The sequence below is a fragment of the Marmota monax genome, unplaced genomic scaffold (genome assembly GCF_021218885.2).
Source record: "Marmota monax isolate L192 unplaced genomic scaffold, Marmota_monax_Labrador192_F-V1.1 WCK01_AAM20220418_F8-fsc00010, whole genome shotgun sequence".
Taxonomy (NCBI): domain Eukaryota; kingdom Metazoa; phylum Chordata; class Mammalia; order Rodentia; family Sciuridae; genus Marmota; species Marmota monax.
Window position 1 is genome coordinate 28,848,271 of NW_026692321.1, and position 22,412 is coordinate 28,870,682.

The 22,412-nt window shown below is 33.9% G+C and overlaps 1 protein-coding gene across 3 annotated transcripts in view; it reads right to left on the bottom strand.

The window, feature by feature from the left end:
* Positions 1–2,470: 2,470 nt before the first annotated feature.
* Positions 2,471–22,412, bottom strand: part of Atl2 (atlastin GTPase 2) — a 55,446-nt gene continuing 35,504 nt past the window's right edge. Inside the window, exons 3-14 of one of the 3 annotated variants that reach the window (XM_058578470.1) lie at positions 18,838–18,972; positions 18,366–18,470; positions 15,750–15,800; positions 15,194–15,250; positions 13,302–13,394; positions 9,929–10,067; positions 9,023–9,150; positions 7,819–7,875; positions 6,762–6,833; positions 5,723–6,154; positions 4,293–4,307; positions 3,717–4,196 (exon numbers count right to left, since the gene is read on the bottom strand). In XM_058578470.1, the coding sequence (XP_058434453.1) occupies positions 4,089–4,196; positions 4,293–4,307; positions 5,723–6,154; positions 6,762–6,833; positions 7,819–7,875; positions 9,023–9,150; positions 9,929–10,067; positions 13,302–13,394; positions 15,194–15,250; positions 15,750–15,800; positions 18,366–18,470; positions 18,838–18,972 (1,392 nt within the window). In that variant the 3' untranslated portion in view covers positions 3,717–4,088. The other 2 variants (XM_058578469.1, XM_046441676.2) reach the window with 2 other exon arrangements.

Consider the following 22,412-nt stretch of genomic DNA (forward strand, 5'->3'; position numbering starts at 1 on the left):
TTTGAGCTTAGAAGTTCGAGGTCAGCCTGGGCAACATGTGTGAGACAGCAACTCAAAAAAAAAAAATTTTTTTTTAAATTTTATCTACCCTCTCAGAATAATCAAAGCAACCATTTGAATATTAAATAATTAAAAATTTAGGAAAATGTCCATGTTATATAAAAAATATACAGGATAATCCCATCGTGTAAAATAACACCAAGAGTATGTTTTATGCACATTCAGACATGTCAATAAGCACAGATTTCAATAGTACATATACCAAACTAAATAATGGTTAGCTCTGAGGTATCCATTCAAATCAAATGGACAGGGAGATTTTTGACTTCTTTATTTTTTTCATGGTAATATTATGGGTAATTTTCACCTTGTTTCAGTAAAATCATATTCTACTTTTTAGTGCTTTTTAGAATGCAGCCAAGAAAGAGTTTGCATCTTGCATCTTGAGTTAGGGATGTTACTCACCTGTGTCTGAAGCTTCATACTGATTCAAACATCTCGAGGTATGTATGGATCTGAGTCCTAGGTTTGCAAGTCTGATATACCTAAGACTTTGTTTTTGATGATATGATTTCCTATAAATATCACAGGTCTGTCATGAATGTGAAAAGTACAAATATATATGTGGAAATATTTTACTAAACTATGCAACAGGTGAGATCCTCTTCCTTAAGTCTTAAGGTATTTTTGGTCAGGCAAGGAGTTGTAAAAAGTCACAAATTTAAAGAACATAAAAGTTGTATTTTACTGCAGAATGTTAGGAACAGCTCAATTCCACAGCCTAAATTCCAAAAAAAATGCAAATCTGAGAAGAGAAGTTCCTGGAATATAATATAAGACTTAGGTAGAGAGGGTGGTGATTCCACGCTATTTGGGGAATTCCCAAATTGGCTTTATTTGGCCAGGAAATCAACAAGTTAAGAACTGCTTTCCAAAAGGCCATTTTGGGGGGCTGGGGATGTGGCTCAAGTGGTAACACGCTCGCCTGGCATGTGTGTGGCCTGGGTTCGATCCTCAGTACCACATACAAACAAAGATGTTGTGTCCGCCGAAAACAAAACAAAACAAACAAACAAACAAAAAAAAAAAAAAAATATATATATATATAAAAGGCCATTTTGGATATTTACACAGCAAACCTTTAACAGTGACATCTGTGTTTTTGGAAATTTGATGGAATATTTTAATGGGTCTTAACCAAATTAATACCCAAACTCTCTTTTTAAAAAAAATCCATAATAATGAAGCAATCCAACTAAAACTAATAGCACTCATGCCTACATCAGGAATAAGGTTTCTAGACCACCCAATTCTAGACCAGCTCAATTCTGAAAGTAAAATAAACTTCATCTTGAAGTTTGTAGAAAATAACCCTCAAAAGTGAAATACTGGTATTCAATTCTAAAAACAGGATATTTTCACTGAGGCAAAAATAACTAGCCATTTATTTTCATGAGAAATATACATACAAGGCATACTCAACAGCAGGGTCACAAATGATTGCCCCTCTCACAAAAGTAAACTGTGTCTTAATTAAGAAGAGAAATAATTTATCATTCATAAAAATCTTCATCTTTTTAAAAAACCTAAGTTGCAATATTGATTACTAAAAATTATACCACAGAAATACTAACACCAAAAGGGTTATTTTAGTCAATAATTTTGAGTCTGTCTTTAATCCCTTTTATTGCTTATTGGTTAACAATCGGAGTCCTTCAGCTGAAACTGAAGGGTTTTCTTGGAATTCTGTATAGAATTATACCATCTTTGGAGAAAACACTCTAACAAAAAATACTAAGAAATCAAATGGTCTAGATTTCACAAGTTTTTTTAAAGGTAAGCTAAGTCTTATATTTCAGAACAATTGCTATTATAACAAATTTTTATTTTCATTCATAAAAACAGTCCATGGCATTCATAAAACAGGGTGGTAGAAGAAATTAAGAGACACACTTTTTAGGTGGATTCTTTATGTTTAAGAACAGGTGAGTAGGCAGTAATTTAATACAGATGGAAAACAAATACAATCCATATAAAAACAAGATTTGAATGGAGGTGGGAGAGAAGATATACCAACCAAAGTAAATTTAGAACTTTCATGCATGCAACTCAACATCTGAATTTTCTTTACTTAAAAACCAAACTAAGTGCTTTAGTAGGTGTTTTACTGTAAAGAAAGCTACAAAAGTATTTTTAAAAGGTCAGCCTTGCATATACTACACTAACACGTACCAAAAAAACAAAGAGAGAAAGGGAGAGGAGAAATTAATAAGCCTCAGCTACACCTAAGCTACTCACAAGTTTTCTCTTACACAGACAGAAAAAAACAACTTTACAGGCTTTGCTTCAAGGTACAATACCTTAGATTTCTCACTTGAGTGTTTCCTGCTCATGCTCTTTTCAGTATAAACAAATATGGTTTATGTGGTGGAACATATACTTGAAGAATTCCTTAAAAAAGAATCACAAGTTTCATTTTATATATACAACAAATTTTTAATTATGTACTGAAAATAAATTACAGGAAATAACTTTAAAATGCAACAGAGGACAAGTCACAATAAACATTCCCATTGAATTCCCTGGGGTGGGGGGTGGGGTGAGAATTGCAGTGCTCAAGGAAGATAAATATCACAAATATATCAAAAACTTCAAATTGTCTATGCATTCACACACTGACGTGAGCCACAAACATTCCTTTCACAGAAACTGTACTTATTAGCCTACCACAGAACCAGATTTTGCCATAAACTACAAAACTTTTAATACAAAATCGTATTTATATATTTATAATTCATATACATGCCCTATCTGTGATTTTAGAAAATAAAAGCTACACACTGTACAGACACTCTTAACTCATAGCTGTAGGCAACATTTTTGGATGGAATTTCTCCCCCAATAAAATTAATGGCATATTTTATGTACATGAAGGCTAAACTGCAAAAAGACAGTTCAGTTTCCCAGATATGCATCTCCTTTTAGGGCAGGTTTATAAATTTAAAAAGGCAAGACAAATGTACACCTCAGAATAACTTTCTTAGCTACAAGAGTTGCCATGTAATTTTTGTGAAATTTCCGATACATGCATTTATGTAATACTGGTATTGAAGGCAGTAAAGCAATATATACTTTTAATGTAGTGGCTCAATAAAGGCTTCATTGTCATTCCGATCTGATTCTTGATACAGTGATTCATAAATTCTTTAAAAATTAATATTTCAATGGGACACTGTTAAAGAGACTCTAAATAGATTTCTTAAAATATTTCCCTGAAATATCCTTTTACATAAGACAAATTTCACTAACATTAGATTAAGTAAAAAGAAGAAAAAAAAAGAACTAAAAATGGCACAAATGTGCATGATATAATAATGCTCCTCACCCAATCTCCAGGTCTTAGGAGCCTTTAAATGAATGCTTAAAACCAACAAACAATTTTCACACTCTGTGGCAGCCATCTGTGAAGCCAGTTATACTAAACTACTTCTACAGTTGATTGTAAACTTTGGTTTATTTTTATTTGAGTTCTCATTGAACAGCAAGCATGAAAAAAGGGAGAGTAGAGTCCATGAGGAGATGAACTGTCAGTCTGTCTTTAATCTGGCATGATGAGACACCTGGTCAGTCAGGCCTGCTTTGATAGAGTTTGTTACAGACTGCCTTATGTTTTCCTCCATCAAATTATCACCCAGGGGCTTCAATACCTGTGGTATGAGAAATGTGCAAAACAAACAAAACATGAGGTAAAAAAAGAGTTACATATAAAAATAGATATAAAAATTCAATTCAAAGCAATGACAAAAATAACCAGGAATGTGAGAAATAAAAAGATGTTTCTCCCAAAAAAAAGTTATGATGATACAAGTAAAGCATTTAGACATTTTATAATGCAACAAAAATTACTTTCCTCTTATTCAAACCATTTACAAATCCTATGAGATGGATGTGCAATTCCATACCCTATATGCAGCATCAAATCTGGTATGTATACAGCATTTATGCAGACCGGCCCAGACGGTCCTGCTTATTGTCCTACATGTGTGAGTGTGAACACTTCAGATAGAGAAAAAAGTTAAAAATACTGTCTAATTTTTCTTCTTGTTATTGTTGGATGACAGTCTCTGTCGCTGTGCTGATGAAAGAGCACGATGAACCATTCGACGTCTAGTAACTTCAAACAGTTTGGAAAACACCTAAAACATGGAGTGATTTGTTAGGAGAATGACTCAAGAGTGCCTTGATGCTAAAGAGTTTAAGACTACAAGAATTTGAGACTGTAGGTTTCTCACCTTCCTGGGACTCCTCTGAAGCAAAAGAAAAGAGAAATGCAATACATTTTAGACAAGGTTTGTTGACATAACACAGATCTTCTCTGACTAGTGAGCACCTTACCTCAACAATACTATACTGAAAATAATTTTTGCACATCATTTAATTGTTTTGTAATATGGCACCTGTAAAATCCTATAATCAATGCTAGACAGGTAAGTGTTTTTTAAAAAGACAACGTGAAATTACTGAAATTCATGTTGCAGAAAATCAGTAATGATTCAAAATGATAAGTAGATCACACTCTTATAAAAAGTGACGTGGTGATAGCTTTTAATCCATCTTCTATTAGCAATTATCAAAGGACCATGAAGTAGTAAGATTTATAAAGAAATAAAATTCTAAAATTTAACAAATATCCAAACACAAATAGAATACTTTTCTAAAGAGAAAAGGCAAAACCCAAATTAACACACTATTACAAGAAAAGTCAACATCTAATCAACTTTTTTCAAAAAATGGTCTGCTTCTTCAGTCTTTAAAGCCAAAACAAACATGCACCTGCAAATCCTAAATCTTTAAATAGGTTCAACACCTTACTGGCCCAGAAGGAGCATGAAAATGCTCCTTCACATCATTCATTGATAATAACCTCAGCTTTTATTCTGGTCCTTGACATGATTTTCAGGTATCTCATGATGATCATTTTAATGACATCCTTAAGGACAATTATCTTTACACAGGCAAATCCAACATACAGGTGGCAGATATATAAAAACGCACTCCTTAGTAGATACTTGCTGGACAAGAGTTCACAGCCTGACTTTGAATTGTAATTTGAGGTAAAAGATTATGACTGAAGTTGGTTTCTCAGCTCATGGTTGCTTTACTTTGTCCTTTAGTATTTCCATGGTACAGAAGTCAAAGTTTCTTTGGAAAAAACTCTCTGTGGGATTGCTTCTTGTAGTACATCAATAAATCACCACTTTCTTCATGGAAGGCAATGACAGGTGTCTGTCATCCAATGTTTTTCCTGCACTGCTTCTTGCTGGTGTAAGAAACTTCTTTTTCTTTCCAAAAGCATGACTATACTTCCAAACTTCTTTTCCTTACCTTTAAAACTATTCATTGATTATATTTTATTTTCTCAACAAAAATATATTATTAGAGATCCTGGTCCTACCGACTGACGGTAAAATCAGGCCTATGACTAACTAAGAATCTATCCTGAGAATATTACAGATTTAAGCTAACCAAAATACATTATGACTTTAAAGAAAAAGAAATTTTTAATTAGTACATTCTGTATCCAAACAAAACATAAAATATATTTTTATCAACGGAAAGTAGTTGTGTTGATATGTAAACACTGCAGGGGAGGGGTGGGGAATAAAGAGAGTCATGGGGAAAATGAGATTAGTCACTGAAAAACCAAAAGATAGATACCAACCTGTTCCCATAGTGTTTCAGCAATCTGATCAATCATTGTTCCAATTTCTCTGAACTCCCCAGAGTATTTAACATATGCCCAAGTACAAAGGGATGTCAGTGCTAACCCCATGACAAGGTTACACAAGACAGCTATAGAGTTCAGGCCAATGAAGCCAGTCAGTCCTGAGATTATATACATAGCAAACATGACCGCAAACAGTGTGGCAGGAGTACGAGCAGCATAGAAGATATTTTTGCCATCATTGTGCTTTATAAAATTTGCATAGGTTTCTTCAATTTCAGCTTCAAGCTGGTCCTGATAACGTCGGCAGAACTCATCTCCACCCATTTTTTTCACAGAACGAAATTGTTTAAGTGCTACTTCCTTGAGATCCAAGTGTTTTCGCTCCAGATCTGAAGGTGCAATGTAAGGCTTGTCACCACCACATACCTGTACAGACAGAATTACAGTAGGAGAGATTACATGCCAGAAATAATTAACACTTGAAAGAAGTTCCCTGCTCATAGTTTTAACCAAACCACTTACATGATTTACTTTTAAATTTGTATGTAATACTTTGCAGATTAATATAACCTATTATTTCTTACAGGTTTAACTGACTCAAGTAATTTTCCAAATATGAATAATACTACTAAAACTGAAGTAAAAAAATTTTACACTACACTTGATACCTGACTTCACCTGACCCACTAATACATCAGGTGGCTGACAAGAGTGGATAAAAGATTACATACTGACATAGAACAAGCTTAAGGCAGAAGTTGCTACTAGCCTTAAGCCAATGTTAACTTCTATCACAGGCTAAGAACAGTGCTCTAAATCACAAGCCAGAAAACATTTTAGTAGAGGTTATGCAATACCTTACCACCTGAATTCTAATCATGTGAATTATTCTTTTAGTTTATTTCCAACAGAGATTATAAAGGGGGATTGTGAAACAATATAACAATATGTAAGGAACACTAATTGGCTCCATTACTTTAAATATAAAAGTCTCCTATCCCCCTAGTATCAAATTTAAATTTTAGTTACAAACCTGTTCCATGCTTTTGCAATAGAGATCTCTTGCTCCTGCTACAGCAGCAAGATTATTAGCTTCAGCTGTTGCCTAAAAAAATAAAATTTAATGCACAATTATTGTTCAAAAAATATCCTATGACTCTACAAAATCTGATTAACATAATAAATTATATACAGTGAACAAGTCTAAATTGAACCATAAAAAATATCAACTTAAAGTTTTCCTTTCCTTTAAGAGAGTATATCAGTAGCTTATGATATAGATTTTTAAAAGGATAGTTGCCTAAGTTTATTTTGCTTAGATTCATGCTTAAAGAGGTTTTCAGAAAGTACCATGTGTTATGAAATGGACAGATACAGATATAATCTTAAAATGTGCTAGATGTAAGGAATCATGATTTCCTTCCTTACATATAGTTCTTTCATAATCAGATTCACACAAGACATATTTTCAAACCTATAAAACTGCTTACTACATTAATTTTACTAGAAAATACTATTTAATCCACTATAAAACTGAGAAGCTGCCCAAAGTAGTAAGTCTTAAAAAAACAGAACCTGAATTAAACAATACTAATTCATAATAAAAGAACATAATTTAAAGTGTGTGGAGGGGGGAGCCTATTCACTAGAAGCAGCTCTAAATCAATAGCAAATGAAAATAAGCGTTTTTTCAAACAATCTTTGTCAAAGACTCAAAGAACAGAAGTAGCTTAGTTCAGAAAGGCCCACATTAAACCACATTAAACCATCTAATGCAATAGAAATGTTCCTACACTAAGTATCTGAAGAGAAGGTATAAAGGGCTTTATTTCTATTGGCCTACACATGGCTCAAGGTCTGCAATATGCAGTTACAAAAAAAATCATATAAAGACTTTAGAATTCATGACACATACTGCCTTAAATATATAAAATGTATTTCCATGCAAAAAAGAACATTCCCCACATTGCCATTCCCAGAATTTCTCTTTAAAGCAAAGACTTTTCTTCTCATAAATAAGGATATATACAACCTCCTGCCCCTTCCCCCAACGCCTTATACATACACACAGTGTCTTAATCTCTCTCTACCTGAAGCATGGACTTTGGATGTGGAAGTTCCTCTCCTTGATAAATTTTAATGTAAGCCTAAAAAGACATAAGATTCATTATACTGTAGGTTACACAATTTGATTTGACATCTCCAAAGAAAATTTGCACCATTAAAAGGAAATATACTCTCATTTCAACAAAATTAATCACATTCTCAAAACTATTAAATACATGCAGCTAAATAACACCTGGAAGAAATGTTGCTACCTGTACTTTGAACTTGTATAAGTTGTATCTCATATTTAAAAGTTTTATACATAAAATGCCATTGCTTAATGAAAAAAAAAAAAATCTATAATTCTCCCTGTCAATCTTTTTTTTTTTTTGGTGCTAGGGATTGAACCCAGGGCCTTGTGCATGGAAGGCAAGCACTCTACCAAATGAGCTATATCCCCAGTCCTACTGTCAATTTTTCAAATAAACATGTTAGAAAATATTTTAACCCAGTATTTGACTAACTTAAATTTTATCTCAGCTTAAGAAGAAAAAAAAAAAAACCTAATAAGAAAAAATGTTCTGATGTCCATACAGGTGTCTTTCATCTCAACTTTCTACTGACTCAATATTAATCTATAACTAAACAAATACAGTATGAAAATGATCAGGCATTCAATAAGTGAACAAGAATACATTCTTAGTTAACTATTCCTTCCCACCTACCTATAATGACCAATAATAGTACAACCCTCTACAATGGTCTTGTCCTGGCAGGCAAACTATAAGAGCTAAAGAATAACTGAGGGAGAGGGAAAAACCAATGAAAAAATCATTTGAACTCAAAAATCAGTAATAGATACTTTCAGCTGCTCTTCTTGAGTCCTCAGAATTCTGAGAGAATGCTTTTTTGAAGAATTCAGAATACAGAATTATGTTTCCAATCCCTATTGTCACTCACAAATGACAAAGCAGTATTTCAGTATAATAAATGGCTCTTCTCTCCATGTCAGACGGAGGAAAAGTAGAATAATTCTGTGAACAAACAAAATCATTTTCTAGAAGACACAAGTAGTCTGTTACAATCTCTTAAGTACCCTTAAATGTCGATACACCCTGAGGCCCAAATATGGGTTGTTTTTGTTGTTGTTTTAAAGTAAAGGTTAAGAAACTTCTTATATATACAGATGAGTTCTAAGTTGGCTACATTTCTATCCTAGATAGTCATTCAATTTAAGAGTTTGCCTACCTTAAAATACTCTACAAGATCTCTACAAGTGACTTTAGATCCACTTATCTCTTTTTCCACCAAATTTTCAGGGGCAAGCAGCAATGGAACCAGATTTTGAAGCTCTCGTTTAAAGTCTTCATCAATATCTGGTGAGCATGAAATTAGTCAACATTTAGTCCAACAAAATAAAAAAAAAAATAAGTCTTCAATGATAAGAACTTATAAGGTCTATTTTATAACTTTGTAAGAGGACAAATTATCACTTAAATACAATCATTTTTTTTTAAAGTTCATCCAAAAATGCCATATCTCTTAGGAAAAAACAAAAATCCCGACTACCCTAGTACACGGTTTTCCCACACCCCCATAATTCTTTCAGTTCAAATTTGGACTACCAAAACAATATCTTCATCAAGTATTAAAACTAAAGCATCCTTTTCAAGAGGCAAACAATTTAAGAGATCAAATTAAATTTTAATACTATATTTTGTTTTTCTAACCATACTGTAACTTTTGTTAATTCTCAAGCCTTTTGCTATCACACTTAGATTAATTCTAAAACCACAAAAAATTATGTTTCATATCAACTATGAAACAGAGAAATTTAAGTCTAATTGCATCAATACAATAAAATGGTTAGAGCTTTTTAGCAGATAAAATATTAAAATGTTTTCAGCCTTCCAAATTCTCAAGACTTTAGTCCAGAGCAAAGGAACACATTATAAAATAGGTTAATCAATATGCTAGATGGTTGCAAACAAACCAATAAAAGCTAGAAAGAACACTGAGAGCATTCTAAGCACATTAGTATTAATACATCATGATATCCTTTATCAATAAGACAGGAAATTTAAGGAATCATGTATTTGAAAAAACTTTCAGTCTCTAAAAATGTTTGATTTTAGCAAGAATGGGAATTCCCACCTTTCAATCTCCCATCAAAACTAGGATTAGTTGCAACTTTAAGACCAGGATGTGGCAAAAGGAAGCAACCCAGATTTGAGAAACAATTGTGAATGTGCTTCCTTACATTCTGTAACTCTTCATGTTGATTTTGTTTTACCTGAGGGCAGAAAGAGACAGGGTAATGGTGCAAAGAGAAAAAAAAAATAATGTTAAAAAAGGAAATTTACATGTATACTTGCATGTATATACATTCAACTCAGATGGTTCTAAAGGCCCATTTCTGAACACTTTGATAAGACCTCACATTTTCTTAAAACCAGAAAAGATGTTTCTTCCTAAGTAAGCTGCCTGAGATACCAAAAAATAAATAAATAAAATAACAATCAATTATAGTATCTAATGTCTGAATAACAAGTTGTGGCTGTGACTTATAAATAAGATTTACCTTTAAAGTATTTATGTCATAATAAAACAAAACAAAATGAAACAAACAAAATACTCATATGCCTTCAAATAAAAGGGTTAGCACCTGACCAGAATAAAAGCCAGGTCAAAAAGCTCCAGTGTAGTCCCAACTACCTTAGAAATGGTATTTTAGGACTCTCTTTATGTGATTATCTATAATTTATGCTAGTTATCAGAGCTTAGAAAAGAGATACTGATATTTATTTTCTGGAAGAAAATCTTAGAAACATTTTGAATAATTATTAACTCATTTAGAGATAGATAATTTACACACTCTTCAAAAGGTTCTTCTCAATGGTCATTGTAACAAAACATGTGCTATTCATAATTAAAACCTGGAAACCACTTAAATCTCCAGCAACAGAATGGAAAAACAGTTGTCTATTCGATTAGTGAAATTCTAAATAGCAATGAAAATAAATGAACTAAACTACATGCAACAACATGTTTTAGTCTCAGAAACAAAATATTAGGCAAAAAAGCTAAATACAAAAGAACATATGTGTAAGTGCTTGTATTCATAAAAAGTACAAAAACAAAGCCTGTTAAAAGGATAATGGTAAGGATTAGGTGGGGGTAAGTAAGTACCTGGAGGTGGTGCTTCTGGGTGTAGGTTTATGGCTATATTCGTTTTATTTTCTACAAAGTTACCAAGCTACACATTATGACCTGAGCAATCTTATGAATACATGCATGGCATCGATAAGAAGTTTAAAATCCTTCTTGCTTTGAGGTACCTAGTTCAGATATAGTCTGTTAATTTCTTATAAACAAACCAGAAAAAAAGCTGTGATAACTGCAGTTATCTGAAGGAGCTGAAAATCCAAGAGTAAAGAATTGGTCTTAATCTCATTTTAGGAATAAGAAAATCACACTATTCCACCACAAGTCTTAGAATGTGATTGAGAAACCAAGTGCATCATTCCACAGACAATAAAATCTTATTAACCTACTATATTAATAAAGGGATCTCTACACATAGAGATGTTATATATATATTGTATATGTTAGCAGATGGTAATCTGTAATTATCTGACCTGCAGGTTTCCTAATTATTTTCACAGGAAGGTACTTTAAGGATAAAAGATGATGATCTTGTTGGTGAGGTTATTTTCCAGGAATGGCTTCATGTGGCATATCATAAAGGAGTGGTACTTGGATCCTATACCCAGTTATCAATAATTAGTTAAGTGACCATAAGCAAGTTACTTTTCCAGGCTCCAGTTTCACTGTGTATGTTATGGTTTAGATGTGGTATCCCCTGGAAGTTCACATGTAAGACAATGCAGAAAGGTTTGGAAGAGAAATGATTGGGTTATATCCTAACCTAATCAGTGAATTAATCCCTAATGGGATTAACTGAAGTGGTAGGGTGTGTCTGGAGAGTAAAAGAATTGGGGCATGGCTATAGGGTATATATTTTATATTTGGAGAGTAGAGTCTCTCTGTGCTTCTTGATCACCATGATGTGAGCAGCTTCCCTCCACCACACTCTCCGGCCATGATGTTCAGTATCACCTCAAGCCAAGGAATAGAGAGAACCAGCCTTCTCTGGACTAAGACCTCTGAAACCAGGAGCCCTCAAATAAACTCTTCCTTCTCTACAATTGTTCTGATCAGGTCCTTTAGTCACATGCAGCAAAAAAGCTGACTAAAACAATGTACAAGAAAAAAAGGCTGACAAACTATGAAACTAGCCTAGGTATCCATCAATGTATGAATGGATAAAGAAAATATGGTATATATACACAATGACATTTTATTCAGCCATAAAGAATGGAATGATGTCATTTGCACTGAAAAAAAGTGGATCAAACTTGAGAATATTACATCAAGCAAAATAAGCCAAACTTAGAAGGGTTGTTTGTTTTCTCATCTGTGGAAGCTAGAAAGGAAAAAGAAAAAAAAAAAAAAGGTATAGAACACGTGTCTCATGAAAACTGAAGGGAAATCAGTAGAGCAAAGAAAAGGGACCAAAGAGAGAAAGGAGAAGAGGAAAAGAAGTACTAGAGAATTTGTATGCATGCACAAATATGTAACAGCAAATCCTACCATTGTGAATAATTATAACGCTCCAATAAAAAATATGAAGGAGGGGCTGGGGTTGTGGCTCAGTGGTAGCGCACTCACCTAGTACATGCAAGGCCCTGGGTTCGATCCTCAGCACCACATAAAAACAAATAAATAAAATAATGGTATTGTGTCCAACTATAATTAAAAAATATGAAGAAAAAAAGGATGAACTAGATATGTTCAGGGTTAGGGTTAAGGTTAGGGATATGTTTAAAATCCCTTTTCTAGCTCTATATGTTGTCACTCTATCAGAGATATGAGAGGTTCTCATATCATCTGTGTTCAATACGTAAACATTAACCAGCCTGTCCCAAACGTTGAGAAGCTGAGCTGACCAGAAAGAGACTTGTGAATATTCTAAGTGGACCAAAATCTCCTTAAAAATATTGATCCTCAGGAAGCTAAGGTAGGAGGATACCAAAATTCTTGAGGTTAGCCTGGGCAATTTAGCGAGATCCTGTCTGAAAAAACATCAAAATAAGGCTCGAAAAATACCTTAGTAATAGAGCACTTGCCAGGCATGCTAGGGGTGGAATCCCCAGAATGAATGAAAGGAAGGAAGGATGGAAGAAATGGGGTAAGGGGTAGGAGGAAGGAGGAGAAGGGAGAGGGAGGAGAAGGAAGGAGAGGAAGGAGGAAGGAAAGGGAAAGGAAGAGAAAGGAAGGCGGGGAAGGAGGGAAGGTGGGAAGGTTGATCCTTTGAATATTTACTGAGGGACAATTTGTTCAGGAGAGAAAACACATGTAACCACCTATGTAGAGTTAGTAACTGACAGTGTAAGCACAGTCCAGGCAGCCCAGCCTTTTGCCTGGTGTGGTGCTTATGCTCTCCTCTCCAGGACACAGGGCTTACCTGCAATCTCTTTTCAAGGAATTGTATTCCACCTTCCAAACCATATGAATGTTCATAAGGATAACTCCAATCTCGGATCAAAAACATTAATGTCTACACGCAGAAAAAATACAAAACACTTCTTATAAAATCTTAAGAAAAAACCATAACTTTAATAGTTAACACCTCCTTTCTCCCCTAAACAATTCTTACTAAAAGTGAGTACATGGCTATATTAAGGGCCCACCTAAACCAACAACATACTCAAACCCCATACCAAGTAATCACCTCCACTTGAATTTCACTTCATATAAGGAAAAAAGTCACCCAAGCAATAACATGATTTTTAAAAGGAACAAAAGGCAGAGCAGGGCATTTAGATCATAATTTTAAATCAAGGTTGTATAATTACAAGACCAACCAAATCAAGATGGCTAATTCTACACAGATTATAGATTTGGTGTCAATAGCACTAATTTCACAGAATGATTTTTAATTCATACACTTAAGTTTCTCCACCTCAGCACTACTGACATTTTGGGCCAAATAATCTTTAACTGTGCATGGCTGTCCTGTGCATTACAGGATATTAAACAATATCTCTGGCTTCTATGCACTACACACCAGTAGCATTAACCTCCCCAAAACTGTGACAACAAAAAATGTCTCCAGACATGGGCAAATGTCTACTGGGTGGCAAAATTACCCTAGTTCAGAAAAACTCACAGATAATATATTTATTCATATACATAAAAGGAAGCCATAAACCTGCCCAATCATTTCATAAAAGTGATTGCTTTAACCAGAACAGCAGACAAGAATGAGACACAATTGATGTAAACCCACTAATAATCCTAGCAATGCTATCAGAGGAAGGACTTCACACACTGATGGGCAATCAATCTAGATTTCTTTGTTCTATTTCCTATTCTCCCCCACCTTAACTGCAACTGACCAAACAGTACTAATGGCAACCTGCAAATTGTACTTGCTTCAAAAAATAAAGTAGCTGGGTGTGGTGGCACACACTTATATTCCTAGAAGCTTGGGAGGCTGAGGCAGGCAAGTTCAAAGCCAGCCTCAACAAAAGCAAGGTGCTAAGCAACTCAGGGGGACCCTGTCTCTAAATAAAATACAAGATAGGGCTGAGGATGTGGCTCAGTAGCTAAGTATGAGTTCAATCCCCAGTACCAAAAAAAAAAAAAACTACCTGGAACTTTTTCATATTAAACCAAAATAAAGAGTAACAGGACTAACTTCAACTTATAACATTTATAACATACCACAAAAAAAGAAACTGACCCTTATTTTTGGAAAGAAAAGTTACATTACTCATGGTTATATTAAGGGCCCACCTATTATTATACAATAAGGTTCTTTTTCCCCTCAAAGTTTAATGTCAATGATAATTTTGGAGAGAAAAATAAAAAATAAAGGTTGTTTATATACCATTTTTCCAAGCTGGTTAATGTGAGGGAGTCATTTTAAGAGAATTTCACTTTTTACTCTACATAAAACCATATTGTTTGAATTGCTAAAATAAATGTGTATATCTTTGCAAAATAAAATTAAGTTAAAAATAGACCTACAACATTTTCTAGTAGTGTATCACATATAAAAGAAATGTGATATAACTGTCTTATTCAATTTCTCACTGTCTTAAGTTTTGGAATTAAGTAACATCTAAGAGAAGCATTACCCCCTTAATCAAACTAGATTTGTTTGTTCTATTTCCTATTCTGTTGGCCTCAAACTGGTATTAAGTTGGTGACGACATCACCAATATTTAGATTCAACTCCACTGAATTGATTGCTACAAATGAGTTTGTCATAATACCCTGTATCTCCAAAGTTAAAAGCTGAGGTGAGCTTCTCATAAGTCTATCTTATAAAATGATAAAACACTTACTTACCTGAAATGGTTTCTGATAGATTTCTTCCATTGCAAGTCTTCCATACTCTGTAAATAACTGTAAAATCAAGTTATTTAAACTAATGTCCCCAGGGAAATTGACAGAGACATTTATAAAATTGTTCTATATCAGAGGACAAGCTATCAGAACTTTTAATATCATCTGAAAGCTAAGTATTTAATTTTCTAACACACAGGGTATATATTGAAATCACAGGCCTGGCATAGTGGTGCATACCTATAATCCCAGTGACTCAAGAAGCTGAGGCAGGAGGATCACAAGTTCAAAGCCAGCCTCAGCAAAATCAAGGCACTAAGCATCTCAGTGAGACACTGTTTCTAAATAAAATGCAAAATAGGACTGGGGATGTGGCTTAGTGGTTGAGTGACCCTTAGTTCAAACCTCAGTACTAAAAGAAAAAAAATGAAATCACAGGTCAGTTTTAAACCATATAATATTCAACTTTGTTATTACATCATAGGCTTCTAAGTATAAATTCACAATAACATGACAATTCAATTTTAAAACTTTAGCATATATTCTGAGACATACATACTTGTAAGTGTTGAAGATCATCTTCTTGAATATTCTGAGATAAATTATATACCTATTAAAACAAAATTCATTTTGTTTTTATTAGTGTCTTACTTTGAATACCCAGCTTGTGCATAATTTTCCTTGTGAAAATTAAGACTATTTTATGCCTTACCACAAATTAATCACTCAGCCACTATCAGTGGCATACAAAAAGGACTTTCTCTTTTTTCATAATAGTCAAGTGAAAAAAATATTAAGGGGGAAGGAGTGGTGGTAAAATATGTGAAAATCAAGAATAAATGCATATACACTGCCTAAATTTGGCAGATACTTGACAAAAAAAGTGTACTGCAATAGCCAAACTATGGAACCAACCTAGATGCCCTTCAAAAGATGAAGGGATAAAGAAAATGAGGGCTGGGGATGTGGCTCAAGCGGTAGTGCGCTCGCCTGGCATGCGTGCGGCCAGGGTTCAATCCTCAGCACCACATACAAAGATGTTGTGTCCACCGAAAACTAAAAATAAATAAATATTTAAAAAAAAAAAAAAGAGGTATGCAAACACAATGGAATATTACTCAGCCTTAAAGAAGAATGAAATTATGGCATTTGTCAGTAGATGGTTGAAGCTAGAGAATATCATGCTAAGTGAAATAAGCAAGTCCCCAAAAACCAAAGGCCAAATGTTTTCTCTGATATGTGGATGCTAATGTAAAGTACCTCTGATTTTCCCTGGGAAAACATTAGGCAAAGGAGAGTAAAGGGAGGGGAGGGGGTATTGGAGGAGGAGGGACAGTAGAATGAATCAGACATTATTACCCTATGTACATATATGATTGCATGACCGGTGTAATCTTACATCATGTACAACCAGAAGAATGAGAAGTTATACTCCATTTATGTATGATGTGTCAAAATGCATTCTACATTCACATGTAATTAGAACAAAATTTTAAAAAGTAAAAAAAAAAAAAAATTAAAAATTATATAATAGGTTCTTTTTCTCCTCAAAGTTTCATGTCACGATAACTTAAGAAAGAAAACTAAAAAGTAAAGGTTGTTTATATACCATTTTTCCAAGCTGGTTAATGTGAGGGGCAAAAGTATATAACTGATCAGTGGGAATCTCATCTAACATTGACTCTACTATAGTTCTCTTTTTACTTAAAACTTATCAGTCTAAACAATTTTAACAGAAAAATTTCAGCAGCCTCTGGAAACTAACAAAAGTAACAGTAGGTGGCACTCTTGTCCTGTCCAGAATTTTCTGAAGACTTCCAAAGACAAAACAGACCAGAGCTATAGTAGAGGCTCTAAAGTACACACTCAGGAAAAGAGAAATTGGAGAAAAGATTAGTTAGGTCCAGTCCTTCCAAGACAGATCTTCAGAAGAGAACTCAGGCTATAATTGGAAAAGAATGGGCAACTACTGCTAAGAAATAACTTGTATCTAAGAAAATAAGGGTACTCCAAAGGGAGAAATACAGATAACTTGGAGGTCAAGAACACATATACTTGATGCTTATAAGTTCAGCAAACCTAAAATGATAGTCTCAAGTCAGTCTCAAGTCATAATTAATTCTAAAGAGTATTTTTAAAAGTAATTAATGACTGAGGTAATTAAACTTCAGATTTAAAGTAAAACCTGACAGTGTGACTAATCTATTCTTATCCATCCAGTGGACCTTAGCTTTTAGAAAGCAGGTCCAGATCTTTTCATTGTCAGGGCAAGGCAAATAGTAAAGAGAGACAGAGACCTGTTTATCTTAGATCATTAGTACTTAGAATACTACCCTGGATATAATAGGTGCTAACAATTTGTTGAAAGAATAAAAGACAAGGTCAATTTGTTATTGATTTATCAGCTAGAACTTATTTAAGGAAAGAAAACAAACCTCCAAGGTCAGGAAGAAAGCAATAATAGATATCTAATCTTCTTGGTTTTTTAGAGTCTACAAAGCACTTTATGCATTATCTTATTTAGATCTCTTCTTTAACAACAGCCACACATGAGGTAGGCAAAATGGGTAAAACCCTCATTTTGCAGGTAAGAAAGTGGCTATATAGTTTTTAAGTTACTGTCCAAAGACAGATCTTTAAAAAGTTGAATAAACAAGAGAACCCCAAGTTTGAACCCCAATAATAAATATTAAGACACAGAACTCCCTCATTATAATTTAAGGCAAAGTCTACTGCCAGCTTACTTGAGGGGCTACACTATGATAAGGCAAATATGAAGAGATGGCTTCTATACTATTGCAATTGTGCCATTTTGCAAAAGCAGAGAAAAAAAAACAAGAAGGGAAAAAGAGATTTCTGAGGGTCTCAGATAGTATCACTTAGTGAGTAGTAGCCATTATCCCAGCCCTCTACGGCTAAAAGCCTAGATTCTACAAAAAATTCAAAGGAACTGGTTTCTGGTATATTGCTTCCTTTGTAACTATCCAAAATACAAAATTTCACATTATAAGCCAGAACAGTAGGCATGGAAATGTAAATAACCAATAAGAAATGTCAATGTGCTCTTTAACTTTAATCATATTAAAATTTTTCTTCAATCAAAAGGCATTTTTGAGGAGCAGCTGAAGGTACCAGGATCATATAAACTGATGTCATCACTTAATCCCTATCTCACCTGCACAGAGCTGGTCATAGTGCTCAGAGCAAATACGGTTGCACAGTCTTTAATAGTTGACTGGCTATCAAAGGCACCCTGGGTATCCATTAGCAGCACAGCCACCTAGGAATTCAAAAGTTTATCATACTTAGTAAACAGTCACAAAAAACAAATATAAAAATCATATATTAAATGGTAAATTTCAAAAGCAATAATTAAATCAAGAATACTCATCTCTACACATTTTAACATAATAATCTATACATTAAAGTTGCCAGACATTAAGTTCTGTGTTGCTTTGAATTTTTTTTTTTTGGAGGGGGGGTGCGGGGGGTTGCTGGGGATTGAAACCAGAGCTTTGTGCATGCAAGGCAAGCACTCTACCAAATGAGTTATATCCCCAGCCTGTTCCTTTGATTTTTAACACAGAAAGTAGCTCAAGAAAAAAATATAGAAGATTAAAAATAGAAAAGTATAAGTGAAATTTTACTTTTGTTCCATTAGGTCTGTCAATCACAAATACTTCATTCCAAACTTGTATGCCTGTTGTTTCTCTTTCACAACCACCTCGCCATGTAAAGCCGGTCAATGGTTCATTGTTTCCACCAATCCAACTTTGAGAATCCTGTTAAAGTCAAAGATAAATGTAAAATAAAACACACAAAAATCAAAAGAATAAAAAAACTTTAAAAATCACCCATTCCATATTTTACAGATGAGGAAGGTAAGTTCAAAGATAAAATACACTATGTAACATCATCCAAGTAGTTACAAAAGCAGTCCTAAATTCTATGTGGTTTTCTATAGGGATGCAGTTTCCTTCAAACCTGAACCTTCTCAAGTCAGTTCAAATTTCCACTCTGTGGGCTTTTAGGTGAGTGGGGTCACACCCATTTTACCCTCTTCAGCAAAGATTTCCTATAATGTTTAAAACAAAAATCAGACACCAGCTATATCTTCTTATACAGAAAAGTAAAACTAAGTTTCAGAAAGAATGACTGTCAAAAAAGAGTATCACTCTCTTAGAAGAGCTTATATTAAATGTTTTTTATGATGCCTTGTTACCTTTAAAACATAATCAACTTTAAAAATGACCAAGTCTTAGGCTGGGGATATAGCTCAGTTGGTAGAGTGCTTGCCTTGCATGCATAAGGCCCTGGATTCAATCCCCAGCACCACCACCAACAAACAAACAAACAAACCAAGTCTTGTTTGCAACCTGATTCAAATGATCCAAGAATAAAAAAGCCTTACTTGAATGAACAGAATCTGAACCCAGACTGCATTATCAGTTGGGATAAATATGATTGTCTGATATGAATGATGTCATGGTTGCATTAAGAAATAGCTAAAAGAATACTTGTATGTTAGATACTCAAGTATTTGTGGTAAAAGGATATGCCTGGCATTTAATATTTCAAAAGGCACATATATACATACAGAAAACAGATGAAAGAAGACCAGCAAAATGTTGATGTATATAATGCTGGGGTTCATAATGCTATCCTCTTTATTTTGGGGTATATTTTAAATTTTCTATAATATAATGTTTTAATTAAAACTACAGGCCATACTACTATAATTAAATATGATGGGGCTGGAGGTACAGCTCACTAGTAGAGTGTTCACCTAATATGTACAGGCACTGGATTCAATCCCCAGCACCATAAATAAATAAGAAATAATATAACAGTTAATAAATCATAAGGTAGTTTATCTAGAAAATTAAATGTGGGACATAAATGAATACGTTTGACAGATGTCAAGATGACTATTTTAGTATACTTAAAAGTCCTTTACTCAACATATCTCCAAGGAAAGATTTGGTTTCAGAAATACTTCTGGTAAGCTTTAATATCTAATCCAAAATAGATTATAAAGTTCAAATTACTGGTAGGAAGATGATGTTTTAAAGCAGGATCGATGAAGGATGAAACAATTTAGGAAGAGCACGTATAAAGTGGCAAAAATAAGTCATCCAGACCATAATGTAATATGACAATACAGCCTTAAACTTTAAACAATCTATAATCATCATTTCACAAAACTCTCATCTCGAGTAGGTTACCAGTCTTATTATAAGTCATAAAATTCTCTATTTGTTTTCTTCAGGTTTCAATAACTTCAACTAAAGGCCCTCACCTCTGCTGGTTACAGACTGCCACATGGTACAACTCCATTCATAGTACATACAATAGAACCATATTTCAAAGTACCCTTCCTGAGGATAGACAACTGGTAGTCCTGCCCCTGGCCTATATTTTAGATGCTCCAAATTGTTCTTGTACCTCTTTGCTGTACTCTACCCCAGTTCTTGTCACAGCTAATTTTCACAAGAAATGTAATCATGTCATTGTCTTTCTAAAACTCCATCTATCGCTTCCCCATTACCTATAAGACCATCCATCCAGAGACCTGTTTCATAACAATGCCCCTTTAATCTATTTTTTCTCTGTTTCTGATATTCCCAACCAATACTTACATATCCAGTTTCTACCATATCCCTCCACCAAAAAAAGAAGAAGAAAAAAATATCACCATTTCCCAAATGCATACACTGTTCAGCCATCAACACCTTTCTCTGCCTAGATTCAGATTTTTTGACATGGTGGGGGAATCAGATGCCACATGTGAGAACCTACTCATTCTCTCGAAATGTCAAAGAAATCTGGTATTGAATGAACCATTTTTAAAAGGTGTAACCTACACAAATAAGTTAAAAGACACTATCCTCTTACAGAAGTCTACTTTTAGTCATATTTTACTTATCTTGCTTCTCTATATCTTCTCTAACAAAACTACTTCTCTAAACAAAATTACTTTCCATGACAGCAGTTTTGTTTCATTCTCATGAATTCCCAGCAGGTCAAATAGTGCCTGGTTTATAGTTAGGTATTCAAAACATTAAAGTTTTGTGCTCCCTTTTAAGCATGGGTAATAGATGCAGAAGAAATATGAGCTTCTTTATTATTCTAGAAACAATATAATTATGTAGACAAAGCAGTAAAAATAAAATTTTTGAACTATGGATGACTAAAGTCATAGGCTAATGTGCTTGTTAACCCCCCTTCAAAAAAAATTTTAAAAGAATTAGTGTCTCATAAAAATCTACTATGTATCATTGCTTCTTAGTAAATGGGAATATTGTAAAATATTCAATGGATTAGTTAATAAAACGATAAAAGAGGGCTGGGGATGTGGCTCAAGTGGTAGCGTGCTCGCCTGGCATGCGTGCGGCCCGGGTTCAATCCTCAGCACCACATACAAAACAAAGATGTTGTGTCCGCTGATAACTAAAAAATAAATATTAAAATTCTCTCTCTCCCCCCCCCCCCATTCTCTCTTTAAAAAAAAAAAAAGATAAAAGAAAAGGTAAATCAGAAAACCAAGTTAATCAGATTTTCAAAATTTTGAAATCTGTTATTTCTCTAACATACTGAACATTAAAGCTTTCATAAAATACATTCATTCATCCATTCACTCACTCGTTCAACAAATCTACTGAACCTCTACCAATTGCCAGTCACTGTTCTAGATTCTAGAGATAGAGCAATGAACAAGAACAAAGTTTTTCCTCTCCAAGAACATTTTAGTAGGTTCTAGAGACAGTCTCAATGATTATGTCTCAAAAATTACAGACCCCATCTCAAAATTTATTAAATTTATTAAAAGCAAACATTGGAACTTGAAAAACACTAATCTGATTCCATTCACTACTACAGAGAAAAAAAAAAAACCTCAAAACTCACAGATTTCCAAAAGCTACCTTATTCTTTCAATTTAAAATAGTAGGAAAAGAGGAGATCTTATAGAATAACTCTCAATTGCAAAAGGCAATCTGAAGTCATCTGAACTTCAAATGTAGTCAAATAGTGGAATAAACACAGCACATGCCAAAAAAGGCTTGTCTTTGTAACTTACCAGCAATAAATAAACTCTAAATAGTAAAAAACAAATTCATATTTCACCAAAGGAACAGTAATTGTCTGTAGCAACAAAATGAAACAACAGCTATATAAGCTTTAGACCCAGAGTTTGGTAGCCCAGACAAGCCCAGAACCATCA